At 43.2% G+C, this 18688-nt stretch overlaps 1 protein-coding gene across 1 annotated transcript in view; it reads left to right on the top strand.

Moving 5' to 3' along the window:
- Positions 1 to 12727, top strand: part of Syap1 (synapse associated protein 1) — a 33897-nt gene extending 21170 nt beyond the window's left edge. Inside the window, exons 6-9 of the mRNA XM_013032200.1 lie at positions 7596 to 7744; positions 9512 to 9570; positions 9969 to 10116; positions 12526 to 12727. Coding sequence (XP_012887654.1) covers positions 7596 to 7744; positions 9512 to 9570; positions 9969 to 10116; positions 12526 to 12653 — 484 coding nt within the window. The 3' untranslated portion in view covers positions 12654 to 12727. The remainder of the gene's footprint in view (positions 1 to 7595; positions 7745 to 9511; positions 9571 to 9968; positions 10117 to 12525) is intronic.
- The last annotated feature ends 5961 nt before the right edge of the window (positions 12728 to 18688 follow it).

Here is an 18688-nt window from a genome sequence, read left to right on the forward strand (position 1 = left end):
TTTTTGGTTGGTTGTGGGGCCTGAACTCTGGGCCTGGGCGCTGTCCCTCAGCTCTTCAGCTCAAGGCAAGCACTCTATCTCTTGAGCCACAGTGCTACTTCTGGTTTTCTGAGTGGTTTATTAGAGATAAGAGTCTCCTGGACTTTCTTGCCCAGGGTGGCTTTGAACTGTGATCCTCAGATCTCAGCTTCCTGAGTAGCTAGGATTATAGACATGAACCATAGGCACCCGGCTATTCCAGCATTCTTATTCTTGTTCTGTAGATGTAGGCTCTTACAGTTTCATGAAGAGAAAAAGTCTGATTTTCTCCAGATACTCTTCTGTGCAGTTTGCTCAGAATCTTTGTTTGGGTGACTGGAGGCCTGCCTCAAGTGATAGTGCACTACTTACATAGCATGCACAAGGCTCTACATTCAAGCCTCACTCTCTCTGCCAGAAAAGGATCTTTGGACTTGGCTGTTTTCATGTTGCAGATGCCCCTTACTCATCCTTCTGCACTAATGAGGCTCTATACTGAAAGGGTACTTGACCACTGCATGTTGGGAAGAGGCCCTTTAGACCAGAGACTCAATAGCTAAATAGCAGAAAGGCCTGACTTGTCACAGTCAATATATAGTCTATCCCTGACCCCTGTGGCTTTTGTATGGTAACACATCCCAGTCTCAACTCTACCAGTCATGGCTCAGCCCCACATAGCAAACCATCTGCCTCTGCTTCATGACATGCGTTAGTTGTCTCTCCATACCTCTTATATGGAGCCTAGCTGACCTTCAGATGTGCCTGCTGCTACCTCTTGTTGCAGGGCCTTTCTGAGCGTCTACCCAGTAAGCAGGCCTGCTGCCTTCCTTCCAGCAGCTTTCTCTGCTCAGCAAGTAGATGACTATTTGCATATTGACTTTTCAGCATCCACTGTCCTTCCCTGGGATTTATCCATGTGATTCCTTTTCTGTTAATCTCTGCCGCATGTCTGTGGTATTTTCAGAGGGAGTACAGTGGGCACATATTTGTTTTGCTCTGTTTAGCTGTCCAGCCACAAAGGGATTGTCGCAAATGTTCTTGCCCTTGGGTCCATACAGCAGCACAAAAGTGGCACTGTGGCTCAAGTGGTAGAGTGCTCACCTTGAGCTGAAGAGCTCAGGACAGTGCCCAGGCCCAGAGTTCAAGCCCCATGACCAACACACACAAAAAAAGAGTCTCACATAACAGCACATCTTGTCTGTATGAGAAAACCATTTTGGACATGTTTTTCTGCACTTGGCCAAACAGATATACAGACTCAATCTCTCTCTCTCTCTCTCTCCCCTTCTCCCCTCCCTCCCTCCCTCCCTCCCTCGGCCTGGGCACTGTCCCACAACTCTTCAGCTCAAGGCAAGTGGTCTACCACTTGAGCCACAGTGCCACTTCCAGTTTTTTGGTGGTTTATTGGATATAGGAGTTTCACAGACTTTCCTGCTTTGCCTTGCTTTGAACCACCGTCCTCTGATCTCAGCCTCCTGAGTAGCTAGGATTTCAGGCATGAGCCACTAGCGCCAACCTGTTTTGTTTTTGCTTTTTTTTTTTTTGCTGGTCCTGGGGCTTGGACTCAGCCTGTGCTCTGTCCCTAAACCTCTCTATGCTCAAGGCTAGCGCTCTACCACTTGAGCCACAGCACCACTTCCAGCCTTTTCTGTATATGTGGTACTGAGGAATTGAACCCAGGGGTTCGTGCATGTTAGGCAAGCACTCTACCACTAAGCCACATCCCCAGCCCTTTGTCTTTCTCTTTATTTTTCTCTTTCTCTTTTCCTTTTTTTTGGCAGTACTGGGCTTTGAATTCAGCCTCACTAAGCAGGCTTTCTACCATTTGTGCCATGCCTCCAACATTTTTATTTTTCTTTCTAGTGAAACTCTATTCTCCATAATTATTAGCACATTGATAGTTTTTACAGCTTTACCCTACTCTCCCAAAAGAGGAGTATGTGCTTTATGACCAAATTCTCATCACCGATTTTTTTAAATATAATAATAGGGTTTGATCTCAGGCCCATGTGCTTGCTAGCTTCCTAGGATGGAACTATACTACTTGAGCTATACCTCCATCTCTTCTTTTTTGCTGGTTATTTGATGATGGAGTCTAGCCAACTTTTTCTGCCCAGGCTGGCCTCAAACTGCGATCCTTCATATCTCAGCCTCTTGAGTAACTGGATTATAAATGTGAGCCACCAATGCCCCAGCGCAAATTCCAGCTTTAGACTATGTCTAAAATATTATCTTAAGGATATAAGGAAAAAAATGTGCCATCTCATATCTTAATTCATAATTCATTTGCTCATAAAACCCTAGGAATTGAGTCTTGTGTGTGTCTGCATGAAAAACAGACATACAGACAGACAGACAGAAGGAGGGAGGGGGAGAGAGTTCCTTCATCTTAGAATTTGAGGTCAAGTCTCTTCTGTGTAATTGACTTAAAAGGACGAATATCAGGTATCTGGACTGAAGTATGTGCTCCAGACTTGTAGGCTCCATCAACTTGACCATTCCTGACCATTCCAGTCTCTCTCAGCCAACACACATTGGGCTCCCTACTGTGACTCTCATGTCAAGGTTCAAGAGACTCCTGAGTTGTTGGGACCTGTAGCCTATAGTGCTTATGGCAGGATGTAACATCCATAGTTTTGGTTCTTGATGATTCTGGAGACTCTACTGCCAACAGTAATTTTAAATTTTTCAAAGTGTTTGAGAATTGTTTGGCAATTGCCACTTCTGATTTCTCACAGACTAAGCACTTTAAAATTTGTTGTTGTTGGTCATGGTGCTTGAACTGAGGATGTTGGCGTTATTCCTGAGCACTTTTGCTCAAGGCTAGCACTCTACCACTTTGAGCCACAGTGCTGGTTTTCTGGTGGTTAATTGGCAATAAGAGTCTCATAGACTGTACTGCTTAGGCTGAGATTTGAGAATCTGAGTAGCTAGGATTAAAGGCATGAGCCACCAGAGCCGGTAGACTGAGTGCTTTAATTCCAGTTTTCTACTGCTGGTTTTGAGGATCATTTAGAAATTATGGGACTGGAATATGGGGACTTTATCGAGGGGGTAGATTGAGACAGGGTCTCAGTATGTAGATCATGCTGGCTTGGAATCTGCTTTTCAAGATTGGGATTACAGGCATCTCAACACTTGACTTTACTCACCACATTTTGTAAGCCCTTATCTGTTAGAAATGCTTACTGAAATATTATGGATGAAAGGATATGACATCTGACTTTTCCTTAAAATTTTGCAACCCTTACCTAAAGGAAAGCATGTGTACAGGAGAGAGGAAAATATGCTGATAATCATGGAACTTAAGTTCTATATATGGAGTTCATTTTTGTAGTCTTTCTGTGCTTTCTGCTTTTATTTTGTTGAAAATTTCCATAGTAAAACAAATCCGAGCCATGCATGAAAGTACCTGCCTATAAACCTAGCACTCAGAAGGCTAAGGCAGGAGAATTATTAGTTAAGGCCAGACCTATGGTGAGACAGTGTCAGAAAATAAAACCCCACACACAATCTAAAAACAAGCCAGCCATCACACACAAATACAGGGCTTCTGGACTTCCCCTGACACCCAGATGTACAACATGATCATTTGAGATATTCTGTCTGGACAGAAGGAATCAGTATTTATGAACATTTTAGAAAATAGTACATTTGCTCTGTATTTTCAAATGTACATTAGTATGTTAGCACTTCTCTGTGACAACCTAATGTATGACCCAGATGAGGCTCCATCATGTATTGTCCTCAGGCTTTGAAAGCCCAAGGCTAGAAAGGACTTGTGACATTTCCCCCATGTTTCCCAAAGGATGTTCACAGATTACTAATGCCCTAAAGTAGACAATGAAAGTGGAAGTAGTCCAGTAAACCAGGAGGTGTTGTGCTCAGTTATTGCCTTATCAGAAAACATCTTGGAACCTTTGGTATAATCTTCTCTATTGTGATGGGAACGATTTCTGATTTATGCAGTATGCCTCTTTCATATCAAGAGGGAGGGTCTATGAATGTCCAGGAGGCTGAGATCTGAGGATCACAGTTCAATGCCAGCCTAGACAAGAAAGTCCATGAGACTCTTATTTCCAATTAAGCACCAAGAAAAGTTGGAAGTAGAGTTGTGGCTCAAGGGTTAAAAAGTTCAGGGACAGCAACCAGGCTTTTAGTTCAGGCCCTAAGACTCCAAAATAATAATACTAATAAAAGTGGCTTTAAATGTCAGTGTCTCACTCCTGTAATCCTGGCTACTCAATAGACTGAGATGTGAGGATCATGGTTTGAAGCCAGCCTGGGTAGGAAATTCCATGAGAACTCCAGTTCACCACAAAAAAAAAACAGAAGTAGAGCTGTGGTTCAAGTGGTTCAGGGCAAAGCCCTGAGTTCAAGCCCCAGTACTGGATCATATAAACATAAACACAGACACAAATATACCCATATACCCTCTGTAATTAGTATTTTTAAGCAGGGACTTTTTTTTTTGTCAGTCGTGGGGCTGGAATGCTGGGCTTGGGCATTGTCCCTCAGCTCTTCAGCTCAAGGCCAGCACTCTACCACTTGAGCTACAGCGCCACTTCCGGTTTTCTGGTGGTTTATTGGAGATGGGAGTCTCACAGTCTTTCCAAGCCCAGGCTGGCTTTGAACCACGATCATCAGATCTCAGCCTCCTGAGTAGCTAGGATTACAGGCGTGAGCCACCAGCACCCGGCAAGCAGGGACTTTGGAACTATTAATACTACATTCTTCAGCTAACATTCTATGCATTCTTATATTTCTATCCATTAAGACTTTTTTTGGGGGGTCGGTCATGATGCTAGAATTCGGGGCATGGGTGCTGTCTCTGAGCCCTTTTATTCAAAGCTAGCACTCTACCACTTTGAACCACAGCTCGACTTCCACTTTTCTGGAGGTTAATTGGAGGTACCAGTTTCACAGACTTTCCTTCCTAAGTTGGCTTTGAACCACAATCCTCAGATCTCAGCCTCCTGAGTAGCTAGGATTACAAGCATGAGCCACCAGTGCCTGGCAACTCATGCATTTTTTTTATCCTGGGGCTTGAACTCAGGGCTTAGGCACTGTCCCTGAGCTTCTTTTGCTCAAGGCTAGCACTCTACCACTGGAGCCACAGTGCCACTTCTGGCTTTTTTCTGTTTATTTGGTACTGAGGAATCGATCCCAGGGCTTCATGCATGCTAGGCAAGCACTCTACCACTGAGCCACCTTCCCAGCCTGACTCATGCTTTCTATGCAGTGGATAACCTGTTATTATTTATTGATGCTCAAATTATCCTTTCGGCGAGCAGCAACCAGCTGAAACTGACTTCTGTCAATTCAACTCATCCCCATCACTGTTAAATGCTTATTTTCTCTCCAGGCTCATCTTGTTCTTTCTCTTCTGTAATCCTAGGATCAGCCATTTTCCATGGAGTGAGTGCTTGCCCCTTTTAGTGGAAAATAGTATTTAGAAAGCACCTAGTGTTCTCCTTGGCCATTGCAGTTGTCACTCTTCCTCACCCTGTCAGAGGACATAGCTAGCGAGTGTGTATGTGCTCATTTATGTATCCGTGCAATGAGCACTCTGCCACTCTGTGCTAGTGATGATACCTAACAAGGAAGATCACTGCCATTTTTCCTCCTGCCATCTTTCTAACTCCCTTTTCTACCTTTAATCTTTTTGCCTTTTTAATCTCTCTGCAGGTAACCAAGCTCTTTTGCCTCCATTCTCTCCTCTACTTGGACTCCCTTCTCTCCCTGCTTGGCTCTCACACTCCATTCCAAAGCACTTTACTCCACTTGGAGCAACAGTACTGCATGCCAGACAAGTCTAATATGCAGCCAAGTTTGAGAACCACTGAGAGTTCTCTGGTTGAACTTTAATTCAGCAGGGGTGGGAGGGTTAGGTATTTATGCTTTTCTGTGTTTTTGTGTGTGTGTGTGTGTGTTTTTGTTTTTTCGGGTTTTTTTTTTTGGCCAGTCCTGGGACTTGAACTCAGGGCCTGGGCCATGTCCCTGAGCCTCTTTTTGCTCAAGGTTAGCACTCTACCACTTGAGCCACAGCACCATTTCTGGCTTTTTTTGTTTATGTGGTACTGAGGAATCAAACCCAGGGCTTCCTGCATGATAGGCAGCACTCTACCACTAAGCCACATTCCCAGCCTCTCTGTTTTGGTTTTGTTTTGTTTTTATGATTGTCCTGTGGTTTGAACTCAGAGCCTGGGCATGTCCCCTGAGCTTTTGTGCTCAAGGCTAGCACTCTAGACTTGAGTCACACTTCTGGCTTTTTTTTTTTTTGGTACCTGTCCTGGGCTTGAACTCAGGGCCCGAACGCTGTCTTGGAGCTTTTGTGCTCAAGGCTAGTACTCTACCAATTTTAGCCACAGCTCCACTTCCAGCTTTTTTGTGGTTAATTGGAAATAAGAATCTCAAAAACTTTCATGCCCAGGCTGGCTTTGAAGTACAATCCTCAGATTTCAGCCTCCTGAGTAGCTAGGATCACAGGCATAAGCCACAAGCATCAGGCCAAGTGTCCTTCCAAATTTTTGGTGGTTATCTGGAGGTAAGAGTCTTATGGACTTTCCTGCACAGGCTGGCTTCTGTGATCCTCAGCTCTCAAGATTTGAGTCTCCTGTGTAGCTAGGGTTACAGGTGTGAGCCACCAGTGCCTGGCCAGGGTTATGTTTGTTTTTGTTTTTTAATCAATCAGAGGACTTACCTCACATGTGTGATGTTCTAAGTACCATTCCCAGCATCACACACACACAAAACCTCCTATAAACCATTTCACAACTCATTGCTCTTACTAGTTGCTAGTTTTTAGTATGCCACCAACCATTTTGTTTCATAAAGAACAACACCCATAGTGCTTTCTTAGTGCTGAAAAGCACGTAATAGCCCAGGAATCAGGAGATACCTTTGGAGTCCTGGCTCTGCCTCTAGCTCTAGGTTAGTCACACTGCCTTACTACCACCATGCCTTTTCTTTCTGCCAATGGCTCTGTTGATGTCATTTGTACCTAGAAATGCTGAGGTCTCAGTGCCTTTCGGTAACTTGCTTTTAGTTGCTGTCCCTGTTGTGTTTATCCTGTTGTTCAACTTTCCCTTGTAAAGCAAATGCAAATGTCCTTTGAACCTCACCGGGATTGCATAGTGCTCCTGAATGTCTTGCATTCCAGGGGCCAGGAGTATAGCTCTTGTGGTAAAGTGCCTGTGTTTTGCAAGTGTGAAGCTCTGAATTCCATCCGTAGTACTAAAGAAACAAAGAGCTCATGCCTGTAATCCTAGCTATTCAGGAGGCTGAGATCTGAGGGCAGGAAAGTCCAAGAGACTTATCTCCAATTAACCACAAAAAGCCAGAAGTGAAGCTGGGGCTCAAGTGGTGGAGTACTAGCCTTGAGCAAGTAGAGCTCAGAGACAGTGCCCAGGCCCTGAGTTGAAGGACTGGCAGAAGGGAGGGAGGGAGGAAGAAAGGTAGGAGGAAAGAGAGGAGAGGAGAGGGAGGGGGAGAAGGAGAGGGAGAGGGAGATGGAGACGATTGATTCGTCTCTGCTGTACAGCATTCTCACATGTGCTCCTGTGTGTCTTTCAAAGGGTGAAGGAAGACGTGTTTTGGAGAAACTACTTTTACCGTGTCTCCCTGATTAAGCAGTCAGCACAGTTGACCGCCCTGGCTGCCCAGCAGCAGGCCTCTGGAAAGGAAGAGAAAGGCAATGGCAATGAGGATGGTTTGCCCCTGACAGGTAAACTCCAGAGGAAGCGATCACTGTGGCCAAAAAAATAATTACTGTAAAAAATATTCTTAGGTGACTTAGTGTCTTGTATGTGTAACAAATATGTGAACATTGCCATGTAGAAAACTTCTTTTCAAAGGAAATGGTCATTCTTCTCTGTTGCTGTCTCTCTGACACAGCTTATGTGTTTTCTTTTTTTGTCTCTCTCTCTTTTCTCGTTCCTTTTATTTCTCTCTTCAATGTCTTCGACTCTTTTTGCCATTACCGTGTGACTTTTTCTAGCTTCTGTCTGCCACTCTGATTTAGTCTCCTCCTCCTCTGTGTGTCTTAGACTTTCTTACATCCTGGCTTCTTCAGAATGTATGATCTGTAGAACAGAGCTCCAGTCCACTCTGAGTCATCAGCTCTGAGCTTGGCACTGTCAATTTAGACATCTGATACTTTATTCTTGTGACACACGAATCCTGGTTGTAAGGCAAAGTGTTTGATAATATCATCAACCGTTTGCCATCTATAATGAGATGCAATAGTATCAACAACCATTTGCCAACAAATGAGAAATGGTGTTTGTATAATTTAATATTTTCATGAGTACCTACTGCACATAGGTAATTCACCACCAGACTCTAATCCCATAAGAAGTAGGGTAATTTTGTTTGTGGAATTAAACAAGACAGGATGTCCAAAAGTACAGGTTGTATAACTAGGAAAGCCTCTGAAATTGCATTTAGAGGCAGGTAAATGAATGAAATTCATTCAGTAAGGGGCTGGGAAGGTGGCTCAGAGGTAGAGCGCTTGCCTTGCATGCCTGAGGCCCTGGGCTCAATTCCTCAGCACCACATAAGCAAAAAAAAAGAAAAGAGCCAGAAGTGGTACTGTGGCTCAAGTGGTAAAGCGCTGGCCTTGAGCTGAAGAGCTGAGGGACAGCGCCCAGGCCCAGAGTTCAGGCCCCACAACTGGACCCCCCCCCAAAAAAAAGAAATTCATTCAGTAAAATTGGTCATTTTGCATAGATGTTAACATCCATCCAATGATCTATCATTCCTTCTCATTCCTTAGTATTACTTTTATTCCTGAATGCCATTTTACCAAATACTGCTTATTTAGCAAATGGACATGAGACAGCATTCAAGCATTTACTGTCTGTAAAGTCAACTAGAGAAAACACAGCTGAGAGAAAGAATACCAGGCTTGAGTGATACATGTTCATTTCTGCTTTGTAGTAGCGGAGAACTTGGTAAATAATGTTATTCCCTTTATCCTAAAAGAAAGAGCACAATAAATTTTGCCAACATTGAAGTCCAAATCACTTCCTGCTGGAAATTTTATAGAGAAGGTACATTGAATATGGTAACATATTAAAAATATCCCTCAAAGTAGAAGGTCAAGATGGTTGCACCTGACTGTTTTCTTCATAAAATACATAAGTTGGGGCTAGAAATGTGGCTTAGTGGTAGAGTGCTTGCCTAGCATGCATGAAGCCCTAGGTTCAGTTCCTCAGTACCACATAAACAGAAAAAGCCAGAAGTGGTGTTGTCAAGGGGTCAAGGGGTAGAGTACTAGCCTTGAGCAAAAGAAGCCCAGGGACAGTGCCCAAGCCCTGAGTTCAAGTCCCAGGACTGGCAAAAAAAAAAAGGAAAGAAAAAAAAAGCCAATCTTAAAGCTTACTTCTGAGAATGATTTAGGATCATTATACTTATAGATATTTTAGCTGTTATTGTAATATATACTCAGAACTGAATCAAGCAATTATTCTCTTTTATTCTCACTTCTTAGAGGCAGTACGGCCCAAAACGCCACCTGTCGTAATCAAATCTCAGCTTAAATCTCAAGAGGTAATACAGTTTTACATTGTACCTAGTAGTTAATGTCTGGAAATGTAGTAACTGGGTTAACTATCTCTGATGCCATTTAAAACTGAAGAGGATGGGTTGATCTGTTTGGAAGATGATGACTCCAGTACTAGAAGAGTCAACGACCTATAGCTGACACACAAGGCGATTTACTGCCATACATAATTCTCAGTGTGCTCATTAGGGATTTTAGCAAATGGTCAGAGTGATCTCAGCTAGGAAGGAGAGTAATAGCCTCAGGTGGTAACTCATTAAGTTACCAAGCAACTACAAGTTAGTATTACAGCCAGCAAAACTTAGGTTGTAGTAAATTCTGAGACAACCATAAGCAGGCATGTCACATAGAGAACACCAACAAGAGCTCTCTTGTCCCATTTCAGGATGAGGAGGAAATTTCTACTAGCCCTGGGGTTTCAGAATTTGTCAGTGATGCCTTTGGTGCTTGCAACTTAAATCAGGAAGATTTAAGAAAAGAAATGGAGCAGCTTGTACTTGACAAAAAGGAAGAGGAGACAGCTGTATTGGACGGTAAACAATTTTTTTAAGGAAACTTTAACCTTTTCCCAAATTTCAAAGTTGATTGTGTAAAAGTGTTAACGGCAATTGGTCAAAAATATGTTGCAAACTTTGAGCCAGGGATGTTGGTGACTCATACTGTAATTCTAGCTACGTGAGAGGCTGAGAACTGGAGGATCAGGGTTTGAGGCTAACCTGAACAAGAAAAATCTGTGAGACTCCATCTCCATGGACAGGAAACTGGACACAGTGGCACACACTTGTGATCCCAGCAAGGATGAAGAGCCTAAAGGTGGACAGATTACAGCTTAAGCAAATGCCTGGGAGAATCCTAAAAGTAACTAGTGAAAAATAGGGCTGGGGGCATATCTCAGCTGTATTGTACCAGCCTAGCAAGCACAAGGCCTTGAGTTCAAACCCCCAGTACCACTAGAAAATATGCACACAAAGAGCATCATTTCCAGAAAGGAACAGCCTGCCTTTTAAAAACTAATTGTAGCTAGGCACTGTTGGCTCACACCTGAAATTCTAGCTGCTCAGGAGGCTGAGATGTGAGGATGGCAGTTCAAAGCCATCCTAGGCGGAAATCTGCAATATTTCTTGAGGGGACTTCTTGTATTCCTTCGGCCCATTGGGCCAAGTTACTGGCTTCCTACTGCATGAAACACAAAAGGATCGAGTCCATCACTATCAAATGAAGAGTTTTCTGATGCCATCTCAGACTTAAAATGCATCCAGAAAGCCAACTGTCCTCACAGTTGTGTAGAGTGCCAGCTAGAACAAGAGCCTGGAAAGGGGAACCTGAACACTGTCTGCATGCTGCCGCAGCCAGGAAGAAGTCTGAAGGACAGATTTGAGAAGAAAAGGGAGGAGGAGTGAGGGACTGGCCGGGTCAGTGAAAACCTGTATTGTGTAGGCCCGCAGAGCCTGTCTGGAGATAGAGTCTTACTGTGTAACCCAGACTGGCCTTGAGCTTTTGATCCTCTTGTCTCAGTCTCCCCAGTGCCAACCCCGACTGGTTTCTGATAAGACATAGCCTCTGATCATCACAAAAGCAAGGAGCTCTTAAGCCCATACATTTCTGGCAGCTGTCTCTCTTTTTTCTGGTGATTGTACCCCTAGCAGAAGCCACAGGGGCCAGCAGGATTCCTAAGGCTTTACTGCTCCAGGGGAACTGAATTTTCTCTGAATTCCAACCTGAGTGATGATTTGGACTACATCATATTCTGCATATTGGCTCAACCAGCTAAGTTGTAGGCTACTTAAGGACAGTTCCATCTTGCCTCTGTCCCTTCACATGCAGCTTAGAACTCAGCAAGCACTTAATGAAGTACTTGTGAGATTGGTGCTTTCCCATACAGTATGCAAGGGCTTTTCCTTGGTCACTGCTTCAGGAAAACTAAAACGCTTTTATTTTATTCTCATTTCAACTATAGCTACTAAAAGGGTATGTGTGTGTATGTCTGTGCTTTGTATGTGTGTATGTGTACATGAGAGAGAGAAAGAGAAAAGAGAGTGAGCCCAGTTCTATAGGTCCTAAATAAGTGTTAACTGCTTTTGCTACCATTATCCTCATTCATAGTGGTAAAAATTAATTTGCAACCAAATATTATGAATTACTCATTTAAATAAAAGGAAAAACAACAGCTTAGGTAAACAAAATGTACAATTATCTGATAGCTTTGGTTCTACATTAACAAGTTTATCTTTCTAATTACATTGTTCCTTGGTCTCTGTTAAAAGTTCATTCCAAGGGCTGGGAAGGTGGCTCAGTGGTAAAGCGCTTGCCTTGCATGCCTGAGGCCCTGGGTTCGATTCCTCAGCACCACATAAGCAAAAAGAAAAAAGCAGGAAGTGGCGCTGTGGCTCAAGTGGTAGAGTGCTAGCCTTGAGCTGAAGGGCTGAGGGACAACAGCGCCCAGGCCCAGAGTTCAGGCCCCACAACCGGACCAAAAAGAAAAAGTTCATTCCAAACCAGGCCCCTGTGGCTCATACTTTTAGTCTTAGCTACTCAGGAGGCTGAGATCTGAAGATCCAGGTTAAAGCCAACTCAGGCAGGGAAGTCCATGAGACTCTTATCTCCAATTAACCAGAGAAGTCTAGAAATGAAACTGGCTCAAGTGGTAGAGTGCCAGCCTTGAGAAAAAAAAAGCTAAGAGATGGTGCCCAGGCCCTGAGTTCAAGTCCCAGGACTGGCAAAAAAAAGTGTTTTCCTAAGCACTTACACTGAAGATGCCTGAGACATTGAACTAGGGTTGTGGCTTGTGGGAAGCCCTGGGTTCCACCTCCAGCACAGAAAAAAAAACAAAAGAAGGAACTACTATGATGAGGACTTTTGTTGGTAAAGTTGACTGAATTGCTATCACCAGCTTTAAGAATTCAGAGAGAATCTTTGTTTTCCTTCCCCTTTGTTTCTTGTAGAGGATTCTGCTGATTGGGAAAAGGAGCTACAACAAGAGCTTCAGGAGTATGAAGTGGTGGCAGAGTCTGAGAAGCGGGATGAAAGCTGGGATAAAGAAATTGAGAAGATGCTCGAAGAGGAAAATTAGATATCTCTGGAAATAAAAGAGTCTTAAACATTGTGCAAACTTACATTAAATTCTAAATGTTGGCATTCACCGAATCAAAAGACACAAGAGTATAACTGTATATGATTCAAAATTATTCTTTTTTTTCAAGCTAAAATTTACCTCTTCTGCTTTCATTAAAAGTATATACAACAATTATTCTAATAGTCAAGAAAAGGGTTGTAACATTTGTTTCAGATAAATTGAATTATAGTTGTTCTTATAGCTAGTATAGACATCTTTGCACCAGAGCTTCAAGTAAAATTTTAGAATTTTGTTTTGATGAAGTCAAAAATATAATTTATTCTTCAGTCATGCTTTTCTAAATATGTGTAGCATCTTTGCACTTCTGTTATACATGAATGTTTTAAGTACTTACCTAATGGATTAATTACTATCAGAGTGACCAAATTGTACCAAAGAACTGAAGCGGAAGCACTTTCAGAACTCTTTTCTTGCTAGGTGTTTTCTAAAATTCCATCTAAAGGCCAAAAGGTAAAATATTAAGCTAATTCTAATACTACAAACATCACCCAGTTAAGAAACACTGCAGGGCTGGGGCTCTAGCTCAGCATTCCAGTGCTTGCCTAGTATGCACAAGGCCCTGGATTTAATCCAGCACTGACATTTTTTTAAAAATAGAAAAATAAATACTGTGTAAAAATATTTGCTTTTTTAAAAATTGATTTTTCCATAGGCCTTTTTTGTCTTTTTTCTTTTCTTTTAGTGCTGATATGGGGCTAAACTCAGGGCCTTGCTCACTCTTGTACCCTTTCCCTCCATCCTTCCCCTCTCCTCTCCTCCTCCTCCTCCTCCTCCTCCTCCTCCTCCTTCTTCCCCCTCCTCTCTCACTTTCTCTCTATCTCTTTCTCTACCTTCTTACTTGGACAGGTGTGCTACCACTTGAGCCACACTTCCAGCCCAGCATTTTCCTAGTTAATTGGAAATGAAGTCTCTTAGACTCTTATGCTCAGGCTGGTTTCTAACCTTGAATCCTCAAGGTCTCAGTCTCCTTTGTAACTAGAACTACACACAAGAGCCATATGCACCTGGCTCTCATTTAAAAACAAAAAAACAAAAACAGATTTTACAGCAAGGTTTTTGTAGAGTGGAACCTTCTGTTACCCTTTTTTGTATTAATAGTCTTCAGAATTCTGTTTATCTTAGTCTTTTGTTCCCATTGTAATGCTCATTACATATGAACGAATGTTATAACTTTGTCTTAACTACATTGTTATTCTCTTTAGAATTATATTCCTCTTAAGTACAAATTCTGGAACTTAGTGATTAATCCTTGTATTCTTCTATACCAATAGGCTCCTGTTGTTCAGAGAATATAATTTTAAGAGCAAGCACTGTTAGATAACTTCCTCAACTTTTACTTCCTGACCCTTTCATATTTTTCATAGAGCCTTTAATTCATAAAGGGGAATAAAACCAAGACATTGCTTTATAAGAAAAATGTATATATTTATATTCTTGGGCCCTTTGGCAAAGGTACTCAATGAGAATTGGGACTTGATGTAAGCTTTACTCTCCTGTACGTCATTGGAGATATGCAATGTGAATGTATGTGCTAGACTGCCTCTCTCAGCCAGTATTGCAATAACCTCATGTTCTATGAATCCACTGACTGCCATCATCAAAAAATTTCCACTTGGGCTGGGAAGGTGGCTCAGTGGTAGAGTGCTTGCCTTGCATGCCTGAGGCCCTGGGTTCGATTCCTCAGCACCACATAAGCAAAAAAAAAGCCGGAAGTGGTGCTGTGGCTCAAGTGGTAGAGTGCTAGCCTTGTGCTGAAGAGCTGAGGGACAGCGCCCAGGCCCAGAGTTCAGGCCCCACAACCGGACCAAAAAAAAAAAAAATTCCACTTGCATGGGCTGGGAATGTGGCTTAATGATAGAATGCTTGCCTAGCATGCATGATGTCCTGGGTTTGGTTCCTCAGTACCACATAAACAGAAAAAGCCAGAAGTGGTGCTATGGCTCAATTGGTAGAACACTAGCCTTGAGCTTACGAGCTCAGGGACAGCACCCAGGCCTAAAGTTCAAGCCTCACAACTGATGAAAAACAAAGATTTCCACTTGCAGGTGGGCTTCCAAGATGACTGGCAACTTCTGAAGTAGCTCAAATGTAGGAAAAATAATTTTGTCTCTTAAGTTTGCTAGTGGAAAAGAAATGCATTAAATGTTTTTAAGCAACTAAAAATCCTAAATGCAAGCAGAGGAGGACTTGGTAGTGCCTGGCTCATATGAACTGAAAAAAAAAAAAAGCAAAGAGGTCAGAGAAAGAAAAAGCACTAAAATGCCAATAGAAGTATGCCAAGGTTAGTACTATCAGTTTACATGATGCAATTGGCCAGCAATGTCTTTCAAGTTGTTGCCAGTATCTCTTGCTGTATTATAAACCAACTTGATGGTGCATTGCTCATGGAAATGAAAAGATAAAATAAGGTTTTGTACAGATCATAAGAATACAGAAATAGGGCTGGGAATATGGCTCAGTGGTAGAGTGCTTGCCTTGCATGCATGAGGCCCTGGGTTCGATTCCTCAGCACCACGTAAGCAGAAAAAGCCAGAAGTGGTGCTGTGGCTCAAGTGGTAGAGCACTAGCCTTGAGCTGAAGAGCTGAGGGGCAGCGCCCAGGCCCAGAGTTCAGGCCCCATGACTGGCAATAAAAAAAAAAACAGATATAGGCTGGGCACTGGTGGCTCACGTCTGTAATCATAAGATTCCGGTTCAAAGCCAGCCCTCAGCAGTAGACTCTTATCTCCAATTTAAAAAAGAAGGCAAAAGTGTAGCTGTGACTTAAGTAGTAGAGCACTAGCCTTAAGCAAAAAAGCTCAGGGACAGGACCCATGACCTGAGTTCAAGCTCCAGGACCGGCCAAGCAATAGATCTGTACATAGAGATAGGGATTCATCAAGATGCTTAAGTAACCTGCAGATTCAACTTGAATTGTTCCTTTAAAGGGAAAACTAACCCTAGTTGGAAGTAAATTATTTAGTATTTACTATATGAGGAGAGTGGGTTTGCCAACAAGATATATTGAGCATAAAACAAACTCCAGGGTTGGGAATGTGCTCAGTGGTAGAGTGCTTGCCTTGCATGCATGAAGCCCTGGGTTCAATTCCTCAGCACCACATACACAGAAAAAGCCAGAAGTGGCTCAAGTGGCAGACTACTAGTCAGGAGCAAAAGAAGCTCAGGGACAGTACCCCGGCCCTGAGTTTAAGCCTCAGGCATTGGCAAAAAAAGACTCCATGAAATATAATAAAAACATATTTTGTTGCACTATGGGAGTTATATGCCTACTCAGACAGCTGGGTGCCGGTGGCTCAAGCCTGTAATCCTAGCTATTCAAGAGGCTGGGATCTGAGGATTGAGGTTTGAAGCCAGCCCAGGCAAGAAAGTCCATGAGACTTATTGCCAATGAACTACTAGGGAAAAGCCAGAAGTGGCACTGTGGCTCAAGTGGTAGAGCATTAGCCTTGAGAAAAAATACTAAGGGATAGTTTCCAGGCCTTGAGTTCAAGTCCCAGGAGCAGAAAAATACAAAGGCCAGCCACCCTAGGCTGGCTGCCCCAGAGATGCCAATGGGCTTCACACTGGTTCAGGGATGAAGGTAGTGGAAGTTTCTATACCTCCACTAAGTGTCCTGGAACAGTAGTGTGGTTTTTTTTGTTGTTGTCGTTGTTTATCGGTCGTGGGGCTTGAACTCTGGGCCTGGGCGCTGTCCCTCCCTCAGCTCTTCAGCTCAAGGCGAGTGCTCTACCACTTGAGCTACAGCGCCACTTCCAGTTTTCTGGTGGTTTATTGGAGATAAGAGTCCCGTGGACTATCCTGCTTGGGCTGGCTTTGAACAGTGAGCCTCAGATCTCAGCCTCCTGAGTAACTAGGATTACAGGCGTGAGCCACCAGCGCCCAGCGATACAGTAGTGTGTTTTGATTCATTGATATCTCAGATCCCAGTTATGCTGCCGACTCTTCTTGCCATGCTGCCAAATTTAAGAGAATCTAAAGTCCAGGACAATGAAGACATATCTTGTGAAATCAGGTATTTCTACAACCACACATTTCAAACAAGAACAGGCCTGGCCTGCTAGTATGGCTGTGTACTACTGACACCACACATTTCCAAGGAGCATGATTTCTATGAAATATGGTCAAGGCTCTCATAGCCTTTTTCTGTGGGACCTTAGCAGCCTCAGAGCGCCAATGGACCTTGAAGAGATAAAGCTTGTGTCTGACATGGTTGCAATGAGTTCAACTAAAAAGCTAACTATGGCCGGGCGCCGGTGGCTCACACCTGTCATTCTAGCTACTCTGGAGGCTGAGATCTGAGGATCACAGTTCAAAGCCAGCCTGGGCAGGAAAAGTCTGTGAGACTCTTATCTCCAATGAACCACCAGAAAACCAGAAGTGGTGCTGTGGCTCAAGTGGTAGAGCACTAGCCTTAGCTGAAGAGCTGAGGGACAGTGACCAGGCCCAGAGTTCAAGCCCCACAACCAACAAAAAATAAATAATAGCTAACTATATTACTTTATTTACAGTTGGAGCAGTTTATGTAGAAAGTAATGGCTGCCAGTCCTAAAGTCTTAGTCCAGGCCAGGGCTTCTACTTAAGGTTTGGGTGTTATACCTGACTTTCTATTGCTCTAGGCTAGTACTCTACCACTTGAACCAGAGTTCCACTTCTGGCTTTCTGGGGGGTAGTTTATTGGAGATGAGTCTCATGGACTTCCCTATCAGGGGCTAGGTTCAAAATTAGCCTGGCACCAGTGGCTCAGTTATAATCGTAGCTACTCATGAGGCTGAGATCTGAGGATTGAGGTTTGAAGCCAGCCCAAGCAGGAAAGTCTATGAGACTTGTATCTCTAATTAGCGACCTAAAACAGCTGAAGGTAGAGCTGTGGCAGGAAAGTTCATACTGCAGCTCAGCAGCAGACAATTCCTGCCAGTGTTTCGGTTTTACTGCCAGTACTTCTGACCCTCCTTGGGTTTTTGTCTCCGAAATCTAACAAATGAAGTCCAGGACAATGGAAGATGAGTGTAAATAACTATTCAGAAGAGAATCATCTGGCCAGAAGGCTGTCACCATCATGCCAATTTTGTTCATGCTCCCTTCTTTTATGTGGTTGCTTGTATGTCTCTCCATCTCCATCTCCATTATTCTCTCTCTCTGTGGCTGAGTCTAGGAATTCTTCTTTCTTTTTTTTTTAATTTAATTTTATTTGTGAACATGCTGTACAGAGGGGTTACAATTACATGGGCAGGATAATGCGTACATTTCTTACCAAGCATTGCAGCCTCCTCCTTTGGTTTAGGAATTCTTCTTTCTATAACCACACGTTTCCAACAAGAACAGGCATGGCTCTGTTTATAATTAGGTGTTTTGGAGAGTAACACTTTATTGGTCAAGTCCATTCTAATTGGTTGTTAATTCCTATCAGGTCTCTTCTATAAGACCTCATTTCTAGGATCCTTGGAAAGTTCCAAAACTAGAGGGGGATAAGGAGGGGCAGAGGTAAGATGTTCTGCAACAGTGTATTTTTGGCACCTGATTTCCACCTGTGAGGCCAAGATGCCATCCAGGAGCCCTGAATCCTAAGTAACTTACTCTGTGATTGCTAAGAGGGGCCATGCAGCTTGCTTCCTGGGAAGTGGCAATCCCAGTGAATCGTCGAAAATTAAGTCCAGAACCTTCGAAAATTAAGTCCATGCATCATTTAGATTTTTTTTAATACCTGCTTTTGGTATGAGTATGGGGAGAAAAGCATGTAAGTGTGGATCTGTGTCTCAAGTGGTAGAGTGCTAGCCTTGAGCAAAAAAGCTAACAGATAGTATCCAGGCATGGAGTTCAAGCCCTAGGACCAGCACACAAAAAGAAAAATTGGAAACTACCCACCTATCTTAAAACAGGATCTTGATTTTTGTTGTAGGGTAAATCATCTCAGGAGCCACATTTTAAAATATATAATATTGGAGTCTTTATTACAGTTTACAGGCTGCGGGCCTC

Source organism: Dipodomys ordii, unplaced genomic scaffold (genome assembly GCF_000151885.1).
Source record: "Dipodomys ordii isolate 6190 unplaced genomic scaffold, Dord_2.0 Scaffold150, whole genome shotgun sequence".
NCBI classification, from domain to species: domain Eukaryota; kingdom Metazoa; phylum Chordata; class Mammalia; order Rodentia; family Heteromyidae; genus Dipodomys; species Dipodomys ordii.